Source organism: Paramormyrops kingsleyae, chromosome 16 (genome assembly GCF_048594095.1).
Source record: "Paramormyrops kingsleyae isolate MSU_618 chromosome 16, PKINGS_0.4, whole genome shotgun sequence".
Classification (NCBI taxonomy): domain Eukaryota; kingdom Metazoa; phylum Chordata; class Actinopteri; order Osteoglossiformes; family Mormyridae; genus Paramormyrops; species Paramormyrops kingsleyae.
Genome location: NC_132812.1, coordinates 10017714 through 10038199, shown reverse-complemented (window position 1 = coordinate 10038199; position 20486 = coordinate 10017714). Strand labels below are relative to the sequence as shown.

Genomic DNA, 20486 nt, shown 5'->3' with positions numbered 1-20486 from the left:
AGATTATTTCATGAAAATCTTGTACTTTTTTCATACCGTTCTTTTCTCAATATCATCAAGCGCCCACTACATGAATAGGTAACAGTGATAAATCCGTGACGCTCTTTCACGGCCCTTAGGAAGGCGGTGACGGTAATAGTTAAAGGGTTCCCTGTCTGGGCCGATGGGCGGGGAGAGAGGAGCTGCACGGCGCTGAAAGTTTGCTTGGGATGGCGGAAGGAGCAACTCCGGGTCGAGGATAAGCGGCGACAAACGGCTCGCAAAGCGTGAAAAGTCATAAATAAGGATAAAGCAACATGGGATTCAGTGCATACAGAAAGAGCGCTGCTCCGGGGAACAAAACGGAGTATAAAGCAGAATATGTCTTAGGATACTTCACGATTGCCTGAGTATGCTTTATCTGCATTGGATTATTTCACGATCGTCAAAGTATGCTTTAGCCGTACTGGCCGCGCGTTGTTCGGTTGTTTTTCCGTGTTGTTTGCGAAGTGCCTTTAAATGTTTGGCTGCCAAATCGCTCCGAGCCCGGCTCTTCTGATCTCTCTAAACTTTGGCAGACTTCACGACAAAAGGTGTTTTTAACAGAAATCATGTGGGAAATAGTTCGCTTTGTACAGTGCAAGGCGCTATACTGCCTGTTCTTACAAGTGTTTATTTGCAACGTCAAAGGTAAGAATAGTTACAGCCACTATATCCAGCCGAAATATTCGTTGTGTGTCCTAAGTGTGCCGATCGTTTAGTTACCCTACCGGCACAATCACGGCTTTGCTGATGTGTTTATCCTGTTTTAGAGCATAAACATCATCCTTTTAATCGATGTCGGGAATTAAATGGGAATTACTCTTAGCTCTATTTTGAGTTCAGAGGACAAAAATGACCTTTAGGCTACTTGTATCAAACCTTGCAAACGTGGCGGACTGTTTACTATCTGTGTCGGTATAAATGCAGCTGTCTGCGGTAGTAGATATAGCCGCAACGATATATTTAAAGGAATGAAAAACAATGAGGAGTGGTATGAAGTAGATAACATTAGTGTTTATTATTAGGACTTAATGTTTGTATGGGCGGAAGGGCCACTGCCTGTGAAGAGTGTCTTCTCATCCACCCCAGCTGCGCCTGGTGCACTCAGGAGGTGGGTACACGTCTCCGCAAATCTGCCCCTGGTTAACATAAATGTTGCAGCGGAAGTGTTTTGTGCGAGTTGGTTAACACTGACAGATTTCTTGATCTGAAATAGCATGTGGATCTTATGAAAATTAACTTCCCCTCCCCCCTGCTCATGCATGGGTCCAGCTGTAGCCCACTGTTCTAGTAGATGGTGTTTCTCAATCTAGGAATTTGGGAAGGTGAAGACCATCACATCAAGGTGTGACCTGAGACAAAATCTGGAGAGGAGGGGTTGTGGAGCCCGTTACATTGAGAATCCCAGCAGCAATACATCCATACTGAGTAACAAGCCTCTGAGTCCTAAAAGCTCTGGATCCGCAGAGTACGATGTCATCCAGATAATGCCTCAGAAGATCTCTCTGAACCTCAGGCCTGGTAAGCAGTCTGTCATTCAAATAACTAATTTGTATCGCAAGAAGAATCTGACTGTTGCCCACATGGGTGGCTGGTGAAATAGCATGTTATAAAAATGACTTTGCAGCACTACTCTATTATCTGTGTTGGGTTTGAAATGAGAAAATGAAACTGTCCGGTCCTTCTTGACAAACAGGTCAGCAGGCGTCATTCGAGGTCCAGGTGCGGCAGGTGGAGGATTACCCCGTGGATCTCTATTACCTGATGGACCTCTCGCTGTCCATGAAGGATGACCTGGATACTATCCGCAACCTGGGAACAAAGCTGGCCGAAGAGATGAAGAAGATCACCAGCAACTTCCGTCTTGGCTTTGGTTCCTTTGTGGACAAGAACATCTCGCCCTTCTCTTACACGGCACCAAAGTATCAGGACAACCCCTGCAATGGGTTAGTACCATGCAGCTGTGGAAACGGACTCATTAACAAAAAGCCTTTGTCTTTACTGGCACATCAGTGATTCTGTGTAACCTTCTAGGGCTGCTGCTTATGCCCACAGTCGCATATCTGGAATGAACATTTTTCACCTTGTCCTTGCATTTCAATGTATTTAAGGTTGGCACCTGTTTGGCGTCTGCCCTGATATATTGTTACCGTGTTTCCTACGCATAATAACTCGGGTACGGAGTTGATTCTGTCTTCTCTTTCTTTGTCCAGCTATAAGCGATTCCCCAACTGTGTCCCTTCCTTTGGTTTCCGGCACCTTCTCTCACTGACGGACAAAGTGGACAGATTTAATGAGGAAGTACAGAAGCAGATGGTGTCCCGCAATCGTGATGCGCCTGAGGGTGGCTTTGACGCAATCCTGCAGGCCTCGGTCTGCAAGGTCAATCCTTATTCTTCATAGCTTCTGAATGTCATTTCCTGAGTTCCACTGACAATACCAGTTTTGGTAGAAGAACACATTTTCCTCATAATATTTCTGTGCAAATATGAGACTGACACTAGAGGAATAGAGCCTGTATTGTTTTTGCCCATGATTGAGCATCAGCGTGCCATTCACTGATAAATGATTTCTTTGAAGCTATTCAGTAGGATCTATACACACATCGATTTGTGTGAGCTAGTCACTGTCAATAGGGGCTCAGGGGGCAGCTGCCAGCTATGACCCTGACCTGGAAAAATGGTTGGAGGATGGATGTACAGTGAGTGTCCCACAAAAACACAAGGTCGTGAATTATCTCTCCCTGTGATCTTGGATACAGATAGACGTTTGAGACTCAACCTGGAGTCTCATCTCTTACAGGAAAGGATCGGCTGGCGGAAGGAGGCCTACCACCTGCTGGTCTTTACCACAGATGACATCCCTCACCTGGCACTGGACGGGAAACTGGGCGGCCTGGTGCAGCCCCATGACGGCCAGTGTCACCTGAACGAGGCCAACGAGTACAGCGCCTCCACCAAGATGGTAGGACACTCTGCATGTGCTGTGGCACAGAGTAAAACTTCAAGACTGTTCCCGAGAATAAATGGTGGTAGAAATACGAGAGTCTCCTCAATTAGAGAGCATCACACCGCCTCGGTACTCTACTTGGGCACCCCTAGAATCTGCAAGAAGTTTCTGGATCAGGTGACAAACATCTGACTTTTAAACCATCACACACTTGTGGCTTGTTTTTGGAGTGTCTGATGATGCACATCATTTGCGTGCTGTTTTGTATCCTTCAGATTAACTTGGAAACGGTCAAAACAAGAAAAACCACACAGTAAAAGCAGTAAACATCTTTATGAGTGCATATTGCTATTCAAAAGTAGTTTCAGATTTTACTTTATGTTTATGGATGTTATCCAGCCTTCCACGGTAGACTGCCACCCTAACAGATGCTTTTGTCACTGTACTATAATCCCAAATAGGCAGTATAATTTTTTTCTGTAGTCACACTTTCTTGCCACCATGTTGAACTGGCTGCTGTGATTGCTTTGCTGTTCCTTGTTTTGGAGAAGACATCTGAAATGGAAAAGCATGCATCCCGGCTTCTTACGGCTTGTTTGGACTTGGCAAACCTTGAACATTCTGTCACATAATACTTTCGGGGTTGTTACAAAAAAGAGCTTGACTTGGCACTGCAGTCCTGAATGATAATTAGCTGATGGTAGCAAAGCACCAGTTTGCAGAGTAACAGCGTGGGTGGATTTATGCTTTCAGCTCGGACTTAAAATGTAGCGCATGTCCTCCTCTGGCTGAACTGACGTCATGTGTGCTGCACCCTTTTTCTGTGGCTACTACTAGAAAATGCAGAATTTTATGATATAAAATGTACCTTTTAAGTATCATTGTCTAAAGACCATTAGGATTGTCCTTGTCATCATCCATCATCAATGATGGCCAAACGTGTATGGATAAACATTTGTATTTGGTTACTTATCTGATAAGTTCAGTCAATGCATGTTCTACTGGAGGAATTCAGGTTAAGCCCCGTGTTTGGCCTTGGGTCCCTTCTGGGTCCTGGTCGTATCCTTTTCCTGCTGCCCACCACAACCATCTCAAAACCTTGAAAAGCTGAGCAGCTTTCAGTTCAGTGTCATGAGGGATGTTCCTTTCCTGTTCTCCCAGTAAAAGTAGTTTTCAGTCTTTGCCATGTTAGATGGTGGGACTGTGCAGAGTTGGACCAGCTTTGATTTTCTGATCTGTCCATTGTTGTCACCTGCAGGATTATCCTTCTCTGGCTCTTCTGGGGGAAAAGCTGGCGGAGAACAACATCTATCTAATCTTTGCTGTCACCAAAAATCTCTATATGATTTACAAGGTATTAAGCTCTAAGTGCCCAGGCTGGTTTCTCATATATTTTTTGTAAGGGAGTTGTTTCATGCTGAAGTGTGTTTATATCTTTTTTTCAAGAACTTTACTAAGCTAATACCTGGAACAACTGTGGAGATTCTCGACCAGGACTCCAAGAACATCATTCAGCTGATCGTCAGTGCATACAACGTAAGTGTCCCCCGTCGAAGTGACCTCTGTCACATGAACCCGCAGCTTATTGTCATGCTTCTCTGTCCTCTTCCACAGAGCATCCGGTCCAAAGTGGAGCTGACCGTGTGGGACCATCCTGAGGACATCAGCCTGGCATTTACAGCCAAGTGCCAAGATGGGCAGCCCCGCATTGGCCTGCAGAGGTGTGTCGACCTTAAGATCGGAGAGACGGTGAGCAGGGCCGCCCTAACAATTCACACATGTGGAAGTTCTGGTGACAGATCTGGGCCAGAGACATATCCTCTACGGCATCATGTTCAATTTTGAAATCACTGCATCTTTACTTTTATTATTTTACTTCTTGCAACGAAAGCATTAGGAGGTATCCCCTGTATGGCTAGTAACAAGGCCACCATTGTATGGGTGAAGTACTTAGAACTTGTCTTATCAGCCAGGGTTGATGTTCCTCTAAGCAGGAGGTATTTCTTTACTTTGGTTAAAAATCAGTGGAAAGCAGAGCTGTGTGCTGAGTGAATCGAGGATTTTTGGGATGTCCGAGAAAGCAGACGCCTCTCTTGTGGTCTTCAGCAGGTCACTGTGCTCACTAAGGTCTGTATCAGCAGATACAAACAAACTGTTTGGCCTCTAAATAAATGCACGTGGCACTCGTGGAGATCCTGGCAGGCGACGCTGCCTGGGGAAATGGGGAAATTATTGGTCACATCATGTGACTTTAGTTTCAGTGTTTGTGTTTTTTCTTTCTTCTCTGTGTTGTTTTAGTGTTACACAACTTTTCTAGTCTTGTCCAGATTTTTGAAACGTGTTGATGGCATCAGATTGAAATTGACCATGTATTTGTCATAAATGTTCTACTTTCCGTTGGATATGGATTTATATGATTTGCAAATCCATTTTATTCTGTTTTTTATTTACATTTTACGCAGCGTCTTGGAAACGGGGTTGGACATGTTGGTATTCATAGAGGAATCATGATAGAGGATTGAGGGGCTGCACTATAGGAGACACTTTGCAGTGTGATCAACCTTTGCAGATGTATGTTAGGGCCCTTCCAGTCCATCATTAGCTGGTTGTCTGGACAGGGGGGGTCGTTTTCTGGGGTTTTATGGCTTGCTGTATGGTTCCCACGGTGTGCCAGCCTCCCCTTTCAAAGCAGACACTCAGTACTGCTTTCTGGGACTTGGCGAGCATGGTGATTGGTGGGGGGGGTGGGGGGGCTCTGCTCTCTGCATCCTAATGTACCTGAGCACAAGCAGCCGTTTGTGAAGAGCGCTGAGGCTTGGCTGGCAGATCCATGTTGGCTCTTCGGTTGCATGCCGAACTCGCTTATCTCTGCGTTGACCTGGCTGAACCTTGCTGCCAGCTGCTTATCCCTGCTTTGTCCATCAGGACACTGGCCTTCTCTCTTCTGCGTGGCTGCTGAAACGCTGCCCTTTTGGGGCACCACACAGCACCGTCATGCCCGCGGTGACTAGCTGAGGCTCAGCTTCTGGGCCTGTGAACTGGCTGCTTAACCTCTTATAGGACTTGCCCATGAGCTGCTCCTTTTGTTGTACGAGCGTAATTTGGCTTTACATTTCTGGGGAATACTAATATGTGTTACAACCCAGTGTTTTCAGTCCTGTTCTCTATTCTGGACTTGAACAGTGAGTTAAGTGAGTTGTCATTGTGTGGGGTTGGCAGGGACACTGTGGGCGCCCATGATGTCATGCTTGTGGATTTGGGCGCTGTCTTGGATGGCGAGCACTGTCCAGAGTGGTGATACTTACTGTCTGGAGCAAGAATAGGAGAGCCACTTTATCTGAAGGTGGTAGACAAGTAACATTTTGTGCAAGAGATTTTTATGTTCTTATTCCTTTATGTATTAATGATAGATTTATATGTACATACTGTACATATCGACTTCTAATGAAATATTTGAATGTCTAACCTGAAAGCAGCTTTTAATGTTTTACTGGAAGAAGCTGTGAGTCAGGGTCTTAGCGTTTGTGTGCATGGTGCTGGGCTCCTCCTCCTCCATCCAAGGCAGCGGGCTGTGAAAATAGGAGTAGCAAGGCCTTTGCTCCCATGATCTGTTCTCCTCTGCCAAGCAGCATGAAGAGGGCTGTGTGCAGTACTGGGAAACGACAGGATGAATGACAGCAGTGGGCTTCTTGTTTACAGCTCACAAGACTGCAAGTGTCTAGTCAAAGCCAAGTGACAGATTGCAGCACCGTATGCCTGCTGGGTGATCATGTGACTGCGTGCCTGCTGGGTGATCATGTGACTGCGTGCCTGCTGGGTGATCATGTGACAGCTATTCAGTAAGGGAGGGGAGGCCATTTTGCTTTGTGCCTGAAGGTTAGCGTGGAGCTTGTCTCTCTCTTGTAGCACAACACCTCTCTCTGCTTCTTCTGAAGATCAGCCATTTAAAAGGGCTCTGATCTTGCCTAGTAGATGGGTTTTGAGACTCTAAATGCATTCCTCTGTTAGACAGGTGGCCATTGCAGGACACGTGCACACCACACATTTTTTGCTCATGGTTTTGGGTGGGTAGCACACTGTCCCCTCCCCCCCCCCCCCCCCCCCCATTCATAGGCAATGTATCACAGCACCGGCTTCTTAAAGCATCGGCAAGCAGGATTACCTTTGTAAAGCTTGCAGTTACTCAGAAGGCTGCATATATCTGTACATCGTCATCTACCTGAACATAAGTCTCCATTAATCCAAGGGGTAACAATGCAGTCATGTAAAACCAGGTAGAACAGTATGTGTTTAGGTTAGGGTTTGGGCAAGATGGTTGGACCCTCCTCTGGATGCCCATAGTGATGCATTAATGCCCCCCAGGTCTCCTTCAACGTGAGTGTGGAAGCCCGCAGCTGCCCCGCCCCCGGTACCCAGCACAGCTTCACCATCCGGCCCGTCGGCTTCAAGGACCGCCTGGAAGTGTCCGCATCCTACAGCTGCGACTGCGGCTGCACACAGCTGACGCAGCCCAACAGCAGCCGCTGCGCGTCGGCGGGCACCTACACGTGCGGCGTGTGCCACTGTGAGCCGGGCCACCTGGGGCGGCGCTGCGAGTGCCGCGACGGCGAGACCAGTGCCCAGCAGATGGCGCTGTGCCGCGAGGCCGACGGCAAGCAGCCGTGCAGCGGCCGCGGCGACTGCAGCTGCGACCAGTGCCTCTGCTACGAATCCGAGTTCGGCAGGATCTACGGCGCCTACTGCGAGTGCGACGACTTCTCCTGCGCGCGCCACAAAGGCGTGCTCTGCTCAGGTGGGGCTCGCACCCGGGGCTGCTTATATGGCCTTACTCAGGGAATGCTGGGTTTTTTTATACCATCTGTCCCCTTTTTCTGAGTCCCCAACTATAAAAATGTCATCAGATCTACAGAAAAGTGTAGAAACGAGACCTACGTGGCAGTAGTCCGCTTGAGCCAGCTGGTCTTACACGGTTTATAGTGGGGTGAGTTAGTGCAGGTCTGGCTTTGTGCTTCCAGTTTATCCCACATTAAACACTGATTTGTTGCATCGTTAATGCATCTCCCTCTCTAGCTTCAGATGTCTGTTTTATAGCTTTTGATTTCCCTGAAGAAGCTGAACAGTCATTTCTCCGGTTGTTTGGTGTGTCGGGGAGTCCAGCTGGATACTGCGGCCCATTTAATAGGTGGCTGTGCAGGTTGTGCTGTGGTTGCACATTCTTATGGGGCGTGTGCCGGTCTGCATAGGTGTGCCGGTCTGCATAGGTGTGCCGGTCTGCATAGGTGTGCCGGTCTGCATAGGTGTGTTGTTGAGCTCTGTGCATAATAGCAGTTCCTCACAACCATGACTTATTGTGTCATGAATCATGCCCCCCCCCCCCATATTGTTGATGATCTGCTGCTGAATGTTTTGAATGGCAGTCCAGTCAAAAAAGACTGGAAGTTATCCCTCAGTATCTCTTCACAAGCATTTCCCAGGCAGTCTGTATGCAGGTCTGATCACTTTGTGTGGTTCTGAGTAATACTCCTCCCTCTAATGTGCTGACTGGTGTTGTTGCTAAAGCTAAAATGTGTGAATGCCTTTGTGGTTGCATTGATCTCATTCAGAATATCGCAGTGTAACTGTTTCTAAATCAGCATTTGGCTCATGTTTACAGCAGTAAGGGATCCCGAAAATAATGGGCTCTTTCCTGTTTTGTGCTGTCACACCTTTCTTCAGAAAGCCGCTTATCACTCTTTCAGTAAAGGGTCATCCTAGAGTCGCTCTGGTCTTGTGGTCAGATTCACTTGTGGAGGTTTGTCAGCCTGCTCTTCATCTTCACTGTAGATCAGGGCTTCAGCAGGTCACTCGCTCACTGTGATTGATGCTTATAGACGCGCAGGCAGCGGGAGCTCATTGGTGGAACATGGATTTTTGCTGGTCTAGTGCTCTGCTACGATCAGCGTTTTTATACAGGAAAGAGAAGCACGCGGCCGTCTGGGCAAAATGCTTCCTCCTTTGTTTAACCTGCTCACACAGCTGCAGCTGCCTAATGTGCCTTTAATCTCTGACCTTTTGATCTCTGCCCTGACCCTTCTGACCTGTACCTCCGCTCCCCCCCCAAACTCCCCCTCCCCCCAATCATTTATGGTAGCTGCCTGACCGGTGACTAATTCTTTAACATGTGGCTCTTTAGACAAGGCGGCCCTGCCCCGGCCTGCCTGGACTGCAGATGAGCTGGTGTCTGGCGCAGGGTATTTACATTAACGGCATTCTATTAACAGAGCAGGATGACCGAGCCTCTATTTCTGGATGATTTCTGATGTAAACCTCCTCATTGGGTATTGAGCTACACTTGAGGGAACCAGAGGCTTTAGCAGGTGGTACCAGTAGGAGTATCTTTATAAATGTTGGGCAGGAGAAAATCTGTGTTTTTCTTTGAGATACCAGTTATGCGGTGCCTCTGCTTGATTCTGAGAACATACCTATTTTCTTTGTGTCGGGGGGGTAGATGGGGGTAGAAGGGTTTGTACATGCAGGAGAGGCTTATGGGTAAACAGCAGAACCTGCATTTTAGTGGTTAAGCCCTTGTGGCCGCTGGATGGGTTTAGGCTTGTGGGTGACGCTGCTGGGTGTGAGTCTGTTTACGCTGAAGCGTCATTCTTCTGCAGCAGTGTCATTAAAGGCTCTGGGTGCATTGCTGACTCTTCCTTCATAGCGACTCGTGTGAGTCTGGATTGGGGGGGGGGGGGCAGGTGCCACCATCCTGGGGGGCACTGTAGCCATGGCCATGTTGTACTCTGAGAAACACAAGTGCGTTCGGAGCTCGTATCCAGTGTGTGAGCATCACATCGGAATTGGCTGAAGGGCAGCGATACGGCCTGACAGCGAACAGCAGAACCACAGTCAGAGAAGCCAGTTGACTCATGGCATTTGGCAGCAGGACTCAGAAATGGGGGGCTTGCTGGAGGGCACCAGCGTGTGGCACTGTTTCACTCCCTCTGCGGAAATGAGACCATGGCACCATAAGTTCTGCAGAACAAGGCTCTGAATTCCTCTGCCCCCCCCCCCCCTTGCAGTTCCAGAAGGTGCCTGAAGCTGGCAGCGCTGCACAGTGCAGTTTTAACACACATTTTTTTGTTTTTTTTGTGCCTTTGTTTAGTATGCTTTGTCAGTGACATTAGGAATGGTAGACGTGCTAGCACCATCTGGATTTAAGCAGAGCCTGGCTGCGTGGTTCTCCAGCTGTTGTGAATGTGTGCGTTCTGGATGTCCTCACTGAGATGCAGGCCGTCAAAGCTGAGCTTCCTAGCAATACACACATTCCAGCTGAAGGTACACAGTACTCTAGAGGACATTCTTTTTCTGCTTTTGTGTTTATACACCCAGGGTAGATCTATCTCTCTGTCTCTCTCTCTCGGTCTCTCTCTGTCTCCCCCAGCAAGAGTTTACAGTCAGATATCGGGTGGTTGTGCAAACACCATTTAATGACTGCCGTGAATTTCCCCCAACCCATTATTTTTTTGTGTCTGTGTTTTGCCTGTAAGGCCTGTACTACTCAAAGCGTGTAATTAAACTGGCAGCCCTCTGAAGCCATGTCCTTGCATGTATGCTGAAAAACAGTGCTTGAATACCATTAAATATTTGGTGTCTTTTGAAAATATTTGAGAATGTTCCTTTTCTATTACAGCCTGTAAAAAAAAAAAAAAAAAAAAGAGAGAGAGAGAGAGAGAGAGAGAGAGAGAGAGAGAGAGAGAAAAGAAAAAATGCCCAGGCTATATTTGCCTATATAAGCGCCACCTTATACCCTGGTGGAGCATGACTTGCTATTGACTAGTTTTCAAATGTAACAAGTTACTTTTCACCCCCCATTTTAGACATTATCTGAAGGAGTCCTTCGAAACCTAAAGAATATTCCTGACTGTAAGGCTCCTCTGTGTTTTTAGCCATGTCCTCATTCTCCTCTAAATAGTGTTTTTATGATCAGAATAGCCTCTCTGATCTAAGGACCATGGGCTCTCCTTTCCTGTTAGGCTGTGTCAGTCTGGGGAAACCTCTCCCTCACAATCTCCTGTGCAAACAGCGGCTCCCTCTGGCCCAGCTGTGCCCCCCGCCCCCAGCTTCTGAGCCAGTGACATGCTCCCTTCATGCTGGATACAATCCCCAGCGCTGTGATCTTGGCGGCCAGGATGTGCATGTCGGCCAGGTTATGGCTAATGTGTTTCTATTGCTTCCTTTACAGGACATGCTTGATAAGGTCCTCGGCAAGCAGACAAGCCCCGTGGGTAGCAATGGTCTGAGCCCCTGTGTGGCAAACGCCAGCATTCCCTTCTACCTAGCAGTTTATTTAGGCTTCAAACACCTGATAAAGTGCCACATGTCCTTGACTTGAAGAGTTTGAGCTGTGGTGACTTTCCTGGCGTAGCGCTTGTTGCGTCGTTGGCTGCCTGGTGCCGCTTATCATACTTTCAGAAACACAATCTGAGTGCTCCATCTCAAGCATGACCCACAAGGTCAGGGCTTACTTGAAGCTGAAAAAAGATGACTATCACATCTCTCAGACTAAGCAGTAGTTTGGTGATATGACTAAGTGAAGCTTCCTTCTCATGAGAAGGATGTATAATTGCAAGGGTGGATGAGGACCATGTATATGAGCCTCAGAGGAAATGTCTGAGATGGTTGTGGTTAGTCCTGCCTCCAGAAATAACTTGCATAGGAAACGTTGGAGTTTAAAAAAAAATAAAAAATTAAGCCGTTTTGTGAAAGTGTTCTGTTCGGCTTATCTGCCATTAACTTCTTAAGTCAGCAATTCTTGTCTGTTACATTTTAACCCGAGAGCTGAATTTTTTTAATGTGTTTTGAATCTTTTTACTGAAGTATATAATTCCAGTTAATGGGATTTTTTAAGCCTTTGCACAGCACATCTGTGACAATGGTTACGTCAGGATAAGTGGACACTACAGTGGACTTTACAGTGGACTTTACAGTGGACAGGAAGCTGGACTGGCTTGCTTAGGCGACACTTCCTACTTTTTTTTTTATTCTCGGCTTGCTTCCTTTTGCCAGCATGAATCATGTCCTGTTTTTTATCTCATGACAAACGGGTTTCCTGAAAGTTTGAATAACTAAGGTTGACTCTTGGAAGCTTATCTAAGGGTGTAAGACTGGCTCCTGGACAGACTGACCAGCGTTATTTGTAAACTGGATTTGCGCAGTATTTGATCTAAGTATGCTCTGACTATGGTCACAGTTTCCACCCTGCTTTTATTAAAGCCCCCTCATTTTCTCTGCTTTCTATGATGCTAGCATGCCTGGGGGGGTCGGACAGCCAGTTGACCTTTGACCCCCAGAGGATTTTTTTTTCTCCATTCTTGGGAGTTTTTGGTTCCTCTTCGCCGCTGTCTTCTGCCATTCATTCTTTCTCTCTTCCCCTTCTCACTGTTTCAGCATTTTGTATAAATAACACAGTATTGGACTGCCACACACTCGTCAAGTGTCTTAGAGTGACACTTGTGAACGATGGTATATGAAAATAAATTGAATTTGGAGCATTGATCTGGTTGCTGATGAAGCAGAAGAGGCTGCTGAGTGTCTCGCAGGAATCCCTGGGGCGCCGGCTGGATGCAGTACCACACCCAGCCACATGGGCACCGAGGGCAGAACCGTAACACGGGTTTTCCACCCCAGCACAGCGCCTTGTCTCATCTCTATTGCCATAAGTTGACCATTGACCTTTAATCACTATAGTTTTCATGAAAGACCTTAATTTGGTCTATTTCCAACTACTGAATGTTATAAGATTCCTTTTATTATTTCATATAAACCTTATTTTGGCACAGATTTCTCTGAAGCTGAGTCTGCATAGAACCCTTAACTCCTAACACTGACCGGTTTGACTCACAGAACTGTTGATTTAAGCTGGTAATTAGGTCAAACACCACCAAAATAAGGGGCAAAAGAATGATCACCTGAATAAATAGTTTGCGTATGTGTGTGTGCACTGGTTTTCTTCCTGGAAGCTTCAGGGGAATGAAGCCTTAGACTGCTGTCATTAGGAGGAACAGGGAGCCTGGCCAGGCACATGCCAGGCTGAAGCGGACGACGTTCACCATGAAGCATGGCACTCGAGGAGAGGAGCCACCATTCTCCGTGCTGACCGGCATTCACCGGTGTGTCTGCGTCTCCTTCCCAACCTCCTTGCTTCCCCAGGTCACGGGGAGTGCCACTGCGGCGAGTGCCACTGTCACCCAGGCTACGTGGGCGACAACTGCAACTGCTCGACGGCGACGGTGACCTGCCTGGCGGAGGACGGGCGCATGTGCAGCGGCAGGGGCAGCTGCGTGTGTGGGGGCTGTCAGTGCAGCGAGCCCGGGGCCTTCGGAGACACCTGCGAGAAATGTCCCACCTGCCCCGATGCCTGTAGCACCAAGAGGTATGGGGGGGGCGGGAGCTTCTGACAATGCCGAAGGTCACAAGGGGCTCTGCAAGTAGGGTAGCATTCCCTAAACCCTAACACCACCTTTTACCCTCTGATCAATGACAGAAAGAGTACCCATTGGTACCCTTTCTCTCTGGGGCACAAACCCTCTTTGAAATAAGACCCATTTTCATTGCAATTGGATTGCAATTCTTGTTTCTTGATTGTTCTTGAAATACATTTTGTTTTTGTTTCATATCTTTTGCCCCTGGCTGTGCTTTGATTAAAGTGTCATTTCCCAAAATCTGGGTGAAATGTTGCTTGTCAGTGTTTGAGCCTGGTTTAGCTCATGGTGAGGGGGGGCACATCATTGTGAGGATGATAGGGTCAAATTAAGACCCCTGAGTTTATGTTGCAGGGAGTGCATTGAATGCAGACTCTTCAACTCTGGGAAACTAGACAACCAAACCTGCCAGCGTCTTTGCAAGGATGAGATCATCGCCATGGAAACATTGAGTGGGTACCCTGTGACCATTTTGTTGGAGGTGGTTTTCGACAGCTGCTACAGAAGATGATGCACATATATACTTTACAAAAAGAGGGTGACTTAAGATCTTTATTGTAGGATGAAAGCAAAATGAGTTTGGATGTAAATGATGTCTCCAAATGTTCGTAAAATACTGACATGTAACATTGCAATCAATGTTTTATCTTGCAACAAGAAAATGCATGAACATCAAGTAGATTTTGTAGTATTCAGTATATTAAAAGTAGCCTAACTTGGTTGTTAGCTGGGTTTTGTATAACAAAAAAAAGCTTTCAATTTTTTATTTTATAGATGCGTTGTTTTAACAGTGGGAGAGTGCAAATTTTGGACTGAAAGCTTCTCACGGGTGTGTGTTCACTAACTCATTTAAATTAGTGGAGGGGTGGTATTTGTGTGTACAGGATTGGTAACAACAGATTCTCACAAGCCACAGTATGAAACATCAGGGCGGCCCCCTTAAATGCGGGGGTTGGTAATCACTTTACGGTTGACGGTGGCCTGTGCTAGCAGAGGTTATGGAGGATTATAAAGCACAGGCCTGCCTAAGCTGGTTGTGGTAGAGCAGTTGTGTAAAAGCAATAAAAGCTGTTCTGTTGACCTATTACGCACAGAGCTAGCAGTGTGAAGAAAACCCAGATGGGAAAAGTAAAATGCATTTTAAAAGGGCTGAGAGGTTGAGCAGCGTCTGCGACGTCCCTCCGCCTTTTCCATGGCTTGAGTGAGAGTTGCGTCCTGCCCCTTGTTTTCCAGTCATACTGGTGTAATTTAAGTGCATTATTATGAAGCTGATGGTGAGGAATTCGCTGCCATGTGCTGGGGCTTAGCATGAGTGCTCACTGTCTGGTCACCCAAGCCTGACCCAAACCTACCCCCACACACGTGATTTTTCAGGAGCGTTAACTAACTTGGCTCCTACTCTTACCCAAAGCGCTTGTCTGCTAAGTTAACGGTAAAAGTCCCATGTGCCACATTTCTCCTGACTCTGATGTGCGTGATGTAGCAGAGTCTGGCATTTGCTCGCTGCCCTTCTTATTTTCATCGCGTTTAGCTCTTGGAGTCCTCTTACTTTCCATGTCTAACAAGCGACTTCCTTGACTGAATGTTTTGATAGCTCCCACGTTGTTTCTTTAAGATCTCAAACACATTTCAGCTCGGCAACGAGGCCACTGTTGACATTTGCACAGGAATTTGACAGCGATTCATGGGATTCTTTTAATCTCATCGTTCCCAAACATACAGAGCCAAGCTGCCAGGGACTGGAAGATGTAGTGGCCAGAGTGCGTCCAGCGCCGCAAGAAGCTGAGATAGTATATGAAACACAGGCTGCTTCAGATATGACTTCTCTAATGGACTCCACATGCACATTCCGGAAGCATTATGCTTGAAGAGGCCAGCTCCTCAATCCGCAGGGCATTCCAAGTTTCTGAAAAGACAAAGAAAAAAACCAAACGGGACACTTGGATGCCCTATTGTTGATTTAAGCTTCACAGTATGTTCCAAAGCAGTCCTGTCAGCCGGGCCGCTGGGTTGCCTGTCTGGCTGTGAGTGTGTGTCTGCGTGCTGCCTTCGGTTAGTCCTCGTTTGTGTGCCTGTCAGAGAGGGAGAACGGCCACATTTTCCCTCCCCGTCTGAAGTGACGTCACCCTCCCTCTGCAGAGACGGACGAGCCTGGCGCCGTGCTCTGCCTGTATAAGACGGAGAGCGACTGCGTCATGAAGTTCACGTACTCTGAGCACGCCAGCGGCCGGTCGATCCTCACCACCCTGCGGGAGCCTGGTCAGTGAGCGTCAGTTGGCTTTCTGCTACCATCATCCTCACTTTGGGAAGTGTATCACTTGTCCAGTACTAGTCCTGGAAGGCCAATAATTTTATACAGTTTGCTGGATAAACAAATATGTGCCATTTATTTATTTTCCTGGTTAAGGCGTTGTTCTGTTCTCTTTCAGTGCGTCCCTCTAATCTCTGCTGCTTTTAGCCTGTAGTGAGACCTCATTGGCCGCACATGTTCTTGAGTGGTATGTGGGCTCTCTGGCGCCCCCTGTCCTTCACAGAGTGTGGCTCGGCGCCAGATGCTTTGACCGTGCTGCTGGCCGTGGTGGGTAGCATTCTGCTGGTGGGCGTGGCTCTGCTGGCCATCTGGAAGCTGGTCATCACCGTCCACGACCGCCGCGAGTTTTCCCGCTTCCAGAACGCGAGATCGAGGGCTCGTTATGAGATGGTGAGGCGGGGCTCGCTGGGGGACAAAAGGGTGGGGCTGCCAGGGCTCACAGAGGAGAGAAGTACTAAGGGTTTTTGCTGCAACTCCCTAATTAGGGCACTAATTAGAGGACTGATTGGCTGAAGAGTCCTCACACCTGGGTTTGAACAGCTGACCTACAGGTTATCCCAAGAACCTGCACACACACCGACCCTTTGTGGATAGGATTGGCCACCCCTGTTCTAAGTGGTCGTTGAACTGTGCTTATTTAAACATATTGCTTCTGCAGCAAAGTTAATGTGTTGGCTTTGAAACCCAGACCAAGCCAGTATAAGGGCCTTCCTGCTGTGTGCACTGAGGCCCCTCCTCCATCCCCTCCAGGCCTCCAACCCCCTGTACAAGCTGCCCAAGGAGAGACGACCATTATCCTAGGATTACTAACCAAGCACAGAGTGACCTGGAAAGATCCCCACGACCAGCAGGGTGCAGCAGGAGCCTTCTGCAGATGGCAAGATGGGGGTGTTGCCTGGAGGGCAACCCCACCCCACAGAACGTGCCTTTAGCGTAACCGGACCGTGAAAACCATGCTGGATATTAGAGTGCAGAAAATTTCTCAAGCATTTCCTGTGAAGGAGCTACATGAAGCACAATCTCTGATGGAGGAACTGGACATGAGCAACCTGGAAATGGCAGAGTGTATTTTTTCCAGTTCTAAAAACACTTGCCTTTTTTATACTTTCATCTTAATTTTGCATTGTACAGACTATAAGGTATCCGTTTGTTTCTTTTTCACTTTGCAAGAGTGGAAAGTGTTTACTTGCAAACATACTTGCTTAACAGAAGGCATTTATAACGTGTGCATCAACAAGTTCATAGAGGTGGCAGAGTAACTTGCTGACATCACATCATCATTGTGGCACTAACAAAGCAATAAAGATTCATGGTTCTTTGTTTTGTGCAGCTGGTTTTAGTGTTTGGGTGCACAATCTGACACACGGCTGATACATATGGAGACCAGTGGTGCTGCTGACGTTTCCACAAAAAAAAAAAAACAGCACATTAGGCAGCTACTTTCTGCTCATCCGATATTACTTCTCTCTAATTACTGCACACTTTACTGCTTCATGCTCTCTTTTACGCTCTACTTTTAATTATGACATTCAAATGGATTCAATGTACACATGAAGAGCTGTAAACTCGGAACACCAGGCTGAACAGTGAACGTCAATGAACCCCAAACGTGGGCTACGTTTCAGGGGTTAGAGAAGAATCTATTCTAGGTGTCCCATTTTGGCCAAAATGTGATCAGTGCTCACGCTAACAGACTCTTGAGATTGATACCAAAGAAAGAGTAAAAAGAACGAGTTTGGTTTTAAAAAACAAAAAAATACAAGGATACCCTGTTACTCTTGAATGAACTTGAAATTACTTCCATGGTTACTGCCCTGGATTGTAAAGCTGTATTGAGAAAACTAGTTCCACTGCTGCCCTGTCAAACAGCTCTTCCTTACAGTGGAGCTCAGGAAACCATCATGAGCCGCTCAGTTCCTCCCCTCCACACAGTGCAGGCATCACATGTCCTCCAGAGCCAGCAGCCTAACTGCCCGTAAGTCTGCATTTTGTCTTGTGGACGAAAATGCAACAGTGCAAGTATTTAATATATAGTGTTCTTGCACACTCTGTTGGCTATAATAAGGTATTACAGATATGTTGAATGTTTTCCCTACACTGTATACAGTATTTACCCACCGTAATTAGAAACAAGATTCTCCTTATGTTCAATATAGCTTGATGATGGTATGCATTACAAAGTAAAAATCTTAGGCAAAGAAAATGTTTAAATTATACTCATGTTTGGTTGAAACTTTGATTATTGTCTGTCAAAATGTGTCTCTCCTAAAGTCACCAAAAGATTTGCAGCAAACATATAACTCAAAGTGAACTTTATTTATTACCCATGTATGTTTTGACTATGTTTGGCTAATGAGTATCTAATTGGATTATTTAACTAATGGGGTTAATTCAATAATTAATTGAGCTGGTGGAGAAGTTTAACAGATACATGGAATGGCTGAGGTGCCCCTGAGGAGAGGTTTTGTAACTGAAGCAGTGTTAAGCTAGCCATCCAACTGGATATCAGGGCCGGGATGCATAAAACTTAAAAATTTCTCTCTTAAATGCGTCACAATTCTAAGAGTGACATGATTTTGCTCTTACTCTCAGACTTAAGAGTAAGTGGCATGTATAAAAGTTCATAAGTGAGGGTCATGGGAGCAATATAAGTAATGACACAAACCTGTAGCTTGGATGCTTGCTTTATAAACTGTAATTTCCCTTTGCGAGGTCGATAAAACATACCACATTATGATTATTTCACATTCCTCTGCCGAACGCATTGTCCGAGGTGACGCAGCATTTACGGAGCTTGCAATAGCTTCCTAAGCTTTTTTTGTCCGTGCTTGTAACAGCTGGGCCAAACTTTCCTCGCACTACCTCCTTCCATTTAAGCACCAACTATGCCAAAAGAACCGTGTCGTTTGTCGTCCAGTTTGGTTCTCTTTTAGAATCCATTGTCTTGCTATGACTTTTGCGTTTGACCCACAATATATACAACATGTGCATCTATTAGTGGAAATTGATTGGTGATGTGCTAGGTAGATTTTAGTACAACCAATTAAAGATATGATCACAGAAAGGTATGTTGTATAAAGCTCTACATCAACGGTTCAATCTCACTTAGATATTCACCGTGCAGCTCCTCTATTGGTTGAACTCGGTATTTGGGGCGGGATTTTATTTGTAGTCCTCATTTTTTATTTGTCAGCACTTAGAAATTGGGCTTAGACCATGGTTCGAATTACGGGGGGTACTGTACCCCCCGATCAAGACCCAGACCCCCCCCCCCAAAGAGACAAAAAAAATATTTCTTTTGTTGTAAAAAAAAAAAAAAAAAAAAAAAAAAAGATAACCTCACCTTGTAGGAAAAGTTTATGTAAAACGATTTCAGACACCGCTAATGTGGACCGTACCATTTGAACCACCTCGGCGCTAGAAGCAGCCAGTCGGTTGCGTCATTCATTCTCATTGAGTGACCTGTTCATTGTGTTTGTCTGTCATGGTACTGTTTGTCGTGCGTTGGTAAATGCAAGTAGCCAGCAGAAGTCTAACCTGTTGAAAATGTGTTATTTTACAACCTTCATTTATTCGTTTAAGTAATTCATCTACGTCTTTATAATTTGATTTACTTACCATTGTCCTTCTGAGGCCGGTGTTCTGTCGAGTTGAGCTACTTTGTCGAGGTAAGCTACCGTAGTGCTTAATCGATAGCCCTAACCATAGCAATTACCTCGACAAAGTAGCTAAACTCGACAGAACACCGGTACAGTCAACTTTAGTTACGTTAACTAGCAAGATAAGCTAAGTCCTCTATTTAAACCAGGCTTATTTGGTGAGGTAAAATCGATCGTGGTCATTTTCCAAGGAGATGAACTCCCTATTTTTCATTCTCATTTTATCACGAATAAATTGTGCCATTATGAAATTAATTCGCCACTTAGCCTGTGTGGTTTGTTATTAGGCTAATGTTAATGCATAAGAAGGTCTAACGTTATGCTCTGAAAAAACATTACTATAAGTGAAATCTATAGGGGCAACGTAAAAAAAAACTAGCTAGCAAATAATAAACCCTATTATTTGACTTTTAGTGGTATTGATTCTGCATTCCACAATTTCATATGTATAGACATTTTTAGAAGCTTCATCTGATACCCCAGATACTGTTTTGTTAAATATAGATTAGATTTTATTCACAGACACACTATGAGGAAAAGGAAAGATGGAGACATCAGACACGTTTTTGGTGGTAAAAGAAGAGTAAGTAGCTACATAACATTACACTAAAAGTATAGGCACAGTTTTGCAAACTTAATGTGTATGAAGGAAAGTGGTGGTCAGCAGAAGGCAGGAGAGGCACAGGAGCAGGGAGATGGCAGGATGAGGACAGTGTGCAGGCAGCAGGAAGATGGCAGGATCAGGACAGTGAGCAGGCAGCAGGGAGATGGCAGGATGAGGACAGTGTGCAGGACAGTGAGCAGGCAGCAGGGAGATGGCAGGATGAGGACAGTGTGCAGGACAGTGAGCAGGCAGCAGGAAGATGGCAGGATGAGGACAGTGTGCAGGACAGTCAGCAGGCAGCAGGAAGATGGCAGGATGAGGACAGTGTGCAGGACAGTCAGCAGGCAGCAGGGAGATGGCAGGATGAGGACAGTGTGCAGGCAGCAGGGAGATGGCAGGATGAGGACAGTCAGCAGGCAGCAGGAAGATGGCAGGATGAGGACAGTGTGCAGGACAGTGTGCAGGCAGCAGGAAGATGGCAGGAT

At 46.3% G+C, this 20486-nt stretch overlaps 1 protein-coding gene across 2 annotated transcripts; it reads left to right on the top strand.

Moving 5' to 3' along the window:
• Window positions 1-147: 147 nt before the first annotated feature.
• Window positions 148-17058, top strand: itgb5 (integrin, beta 5). 2 transcript variants are annotated; one of them, XM_072700812.1, is made up of 15 exons: window positions 148-389; window positions 1047-1132; window positions 1335-1542; window positions 1718-1967; window positions 2235-2403; window positions 2824-2985; window positions 4229-4324; window positions 4417-4506; window positions 4585-4719; window positions 7333-7762; window positions 13156-13378; window positions 13782-13879; window positions 15567-15686; window positions 15962-16128; window positions 16489-17058. In XM_072700812.1, exons 2-15 carry the CDS (start codon window positions 1061-1063, stop codon window positions 16537-16539), a joined length of 2271 nt encoding a protein of 756 aa, XP_072556913.1. In that variant the 5' UTR covers window positions 148-389; window positions 1047-1060; the 3' UTR covers window positions 16540-17058. The 2 variants fall into 2 exon arrangements, with proteins under 2 accessions (XP_072556913.1, XP_023682683.2); XM_023826915.2 differs by having other exon boundaries at window positions 148-669.
• Window positions 17059-20486: the final 3428 nt, after the last annotated feature.

Excerpts from the sequence above, each read along its gene's own strand:
- itgb5 (XM_023826915.2), top strand. The coding sequence starts at position 591 with ATGTGGGAAATAGTTCGCTTTGTACAGTGCAAGGCGCTATACTGCCTG. Across the intron at positions 670-1,046 it reads GTTTATTTGCAACGTCAAAG|GACTTAATGTTTGTATGGGC; the intron begins GTAAGAATAGTT and ends GTTTATTATTAG. Across the intron at positions 1,968-2,234 it reads CAGGACAACCCCTGCAATGG|CTATAAGCGATTCCCCAACT; the intron begins GTTAGTACCATG and ends TTCTTTGTCCAG.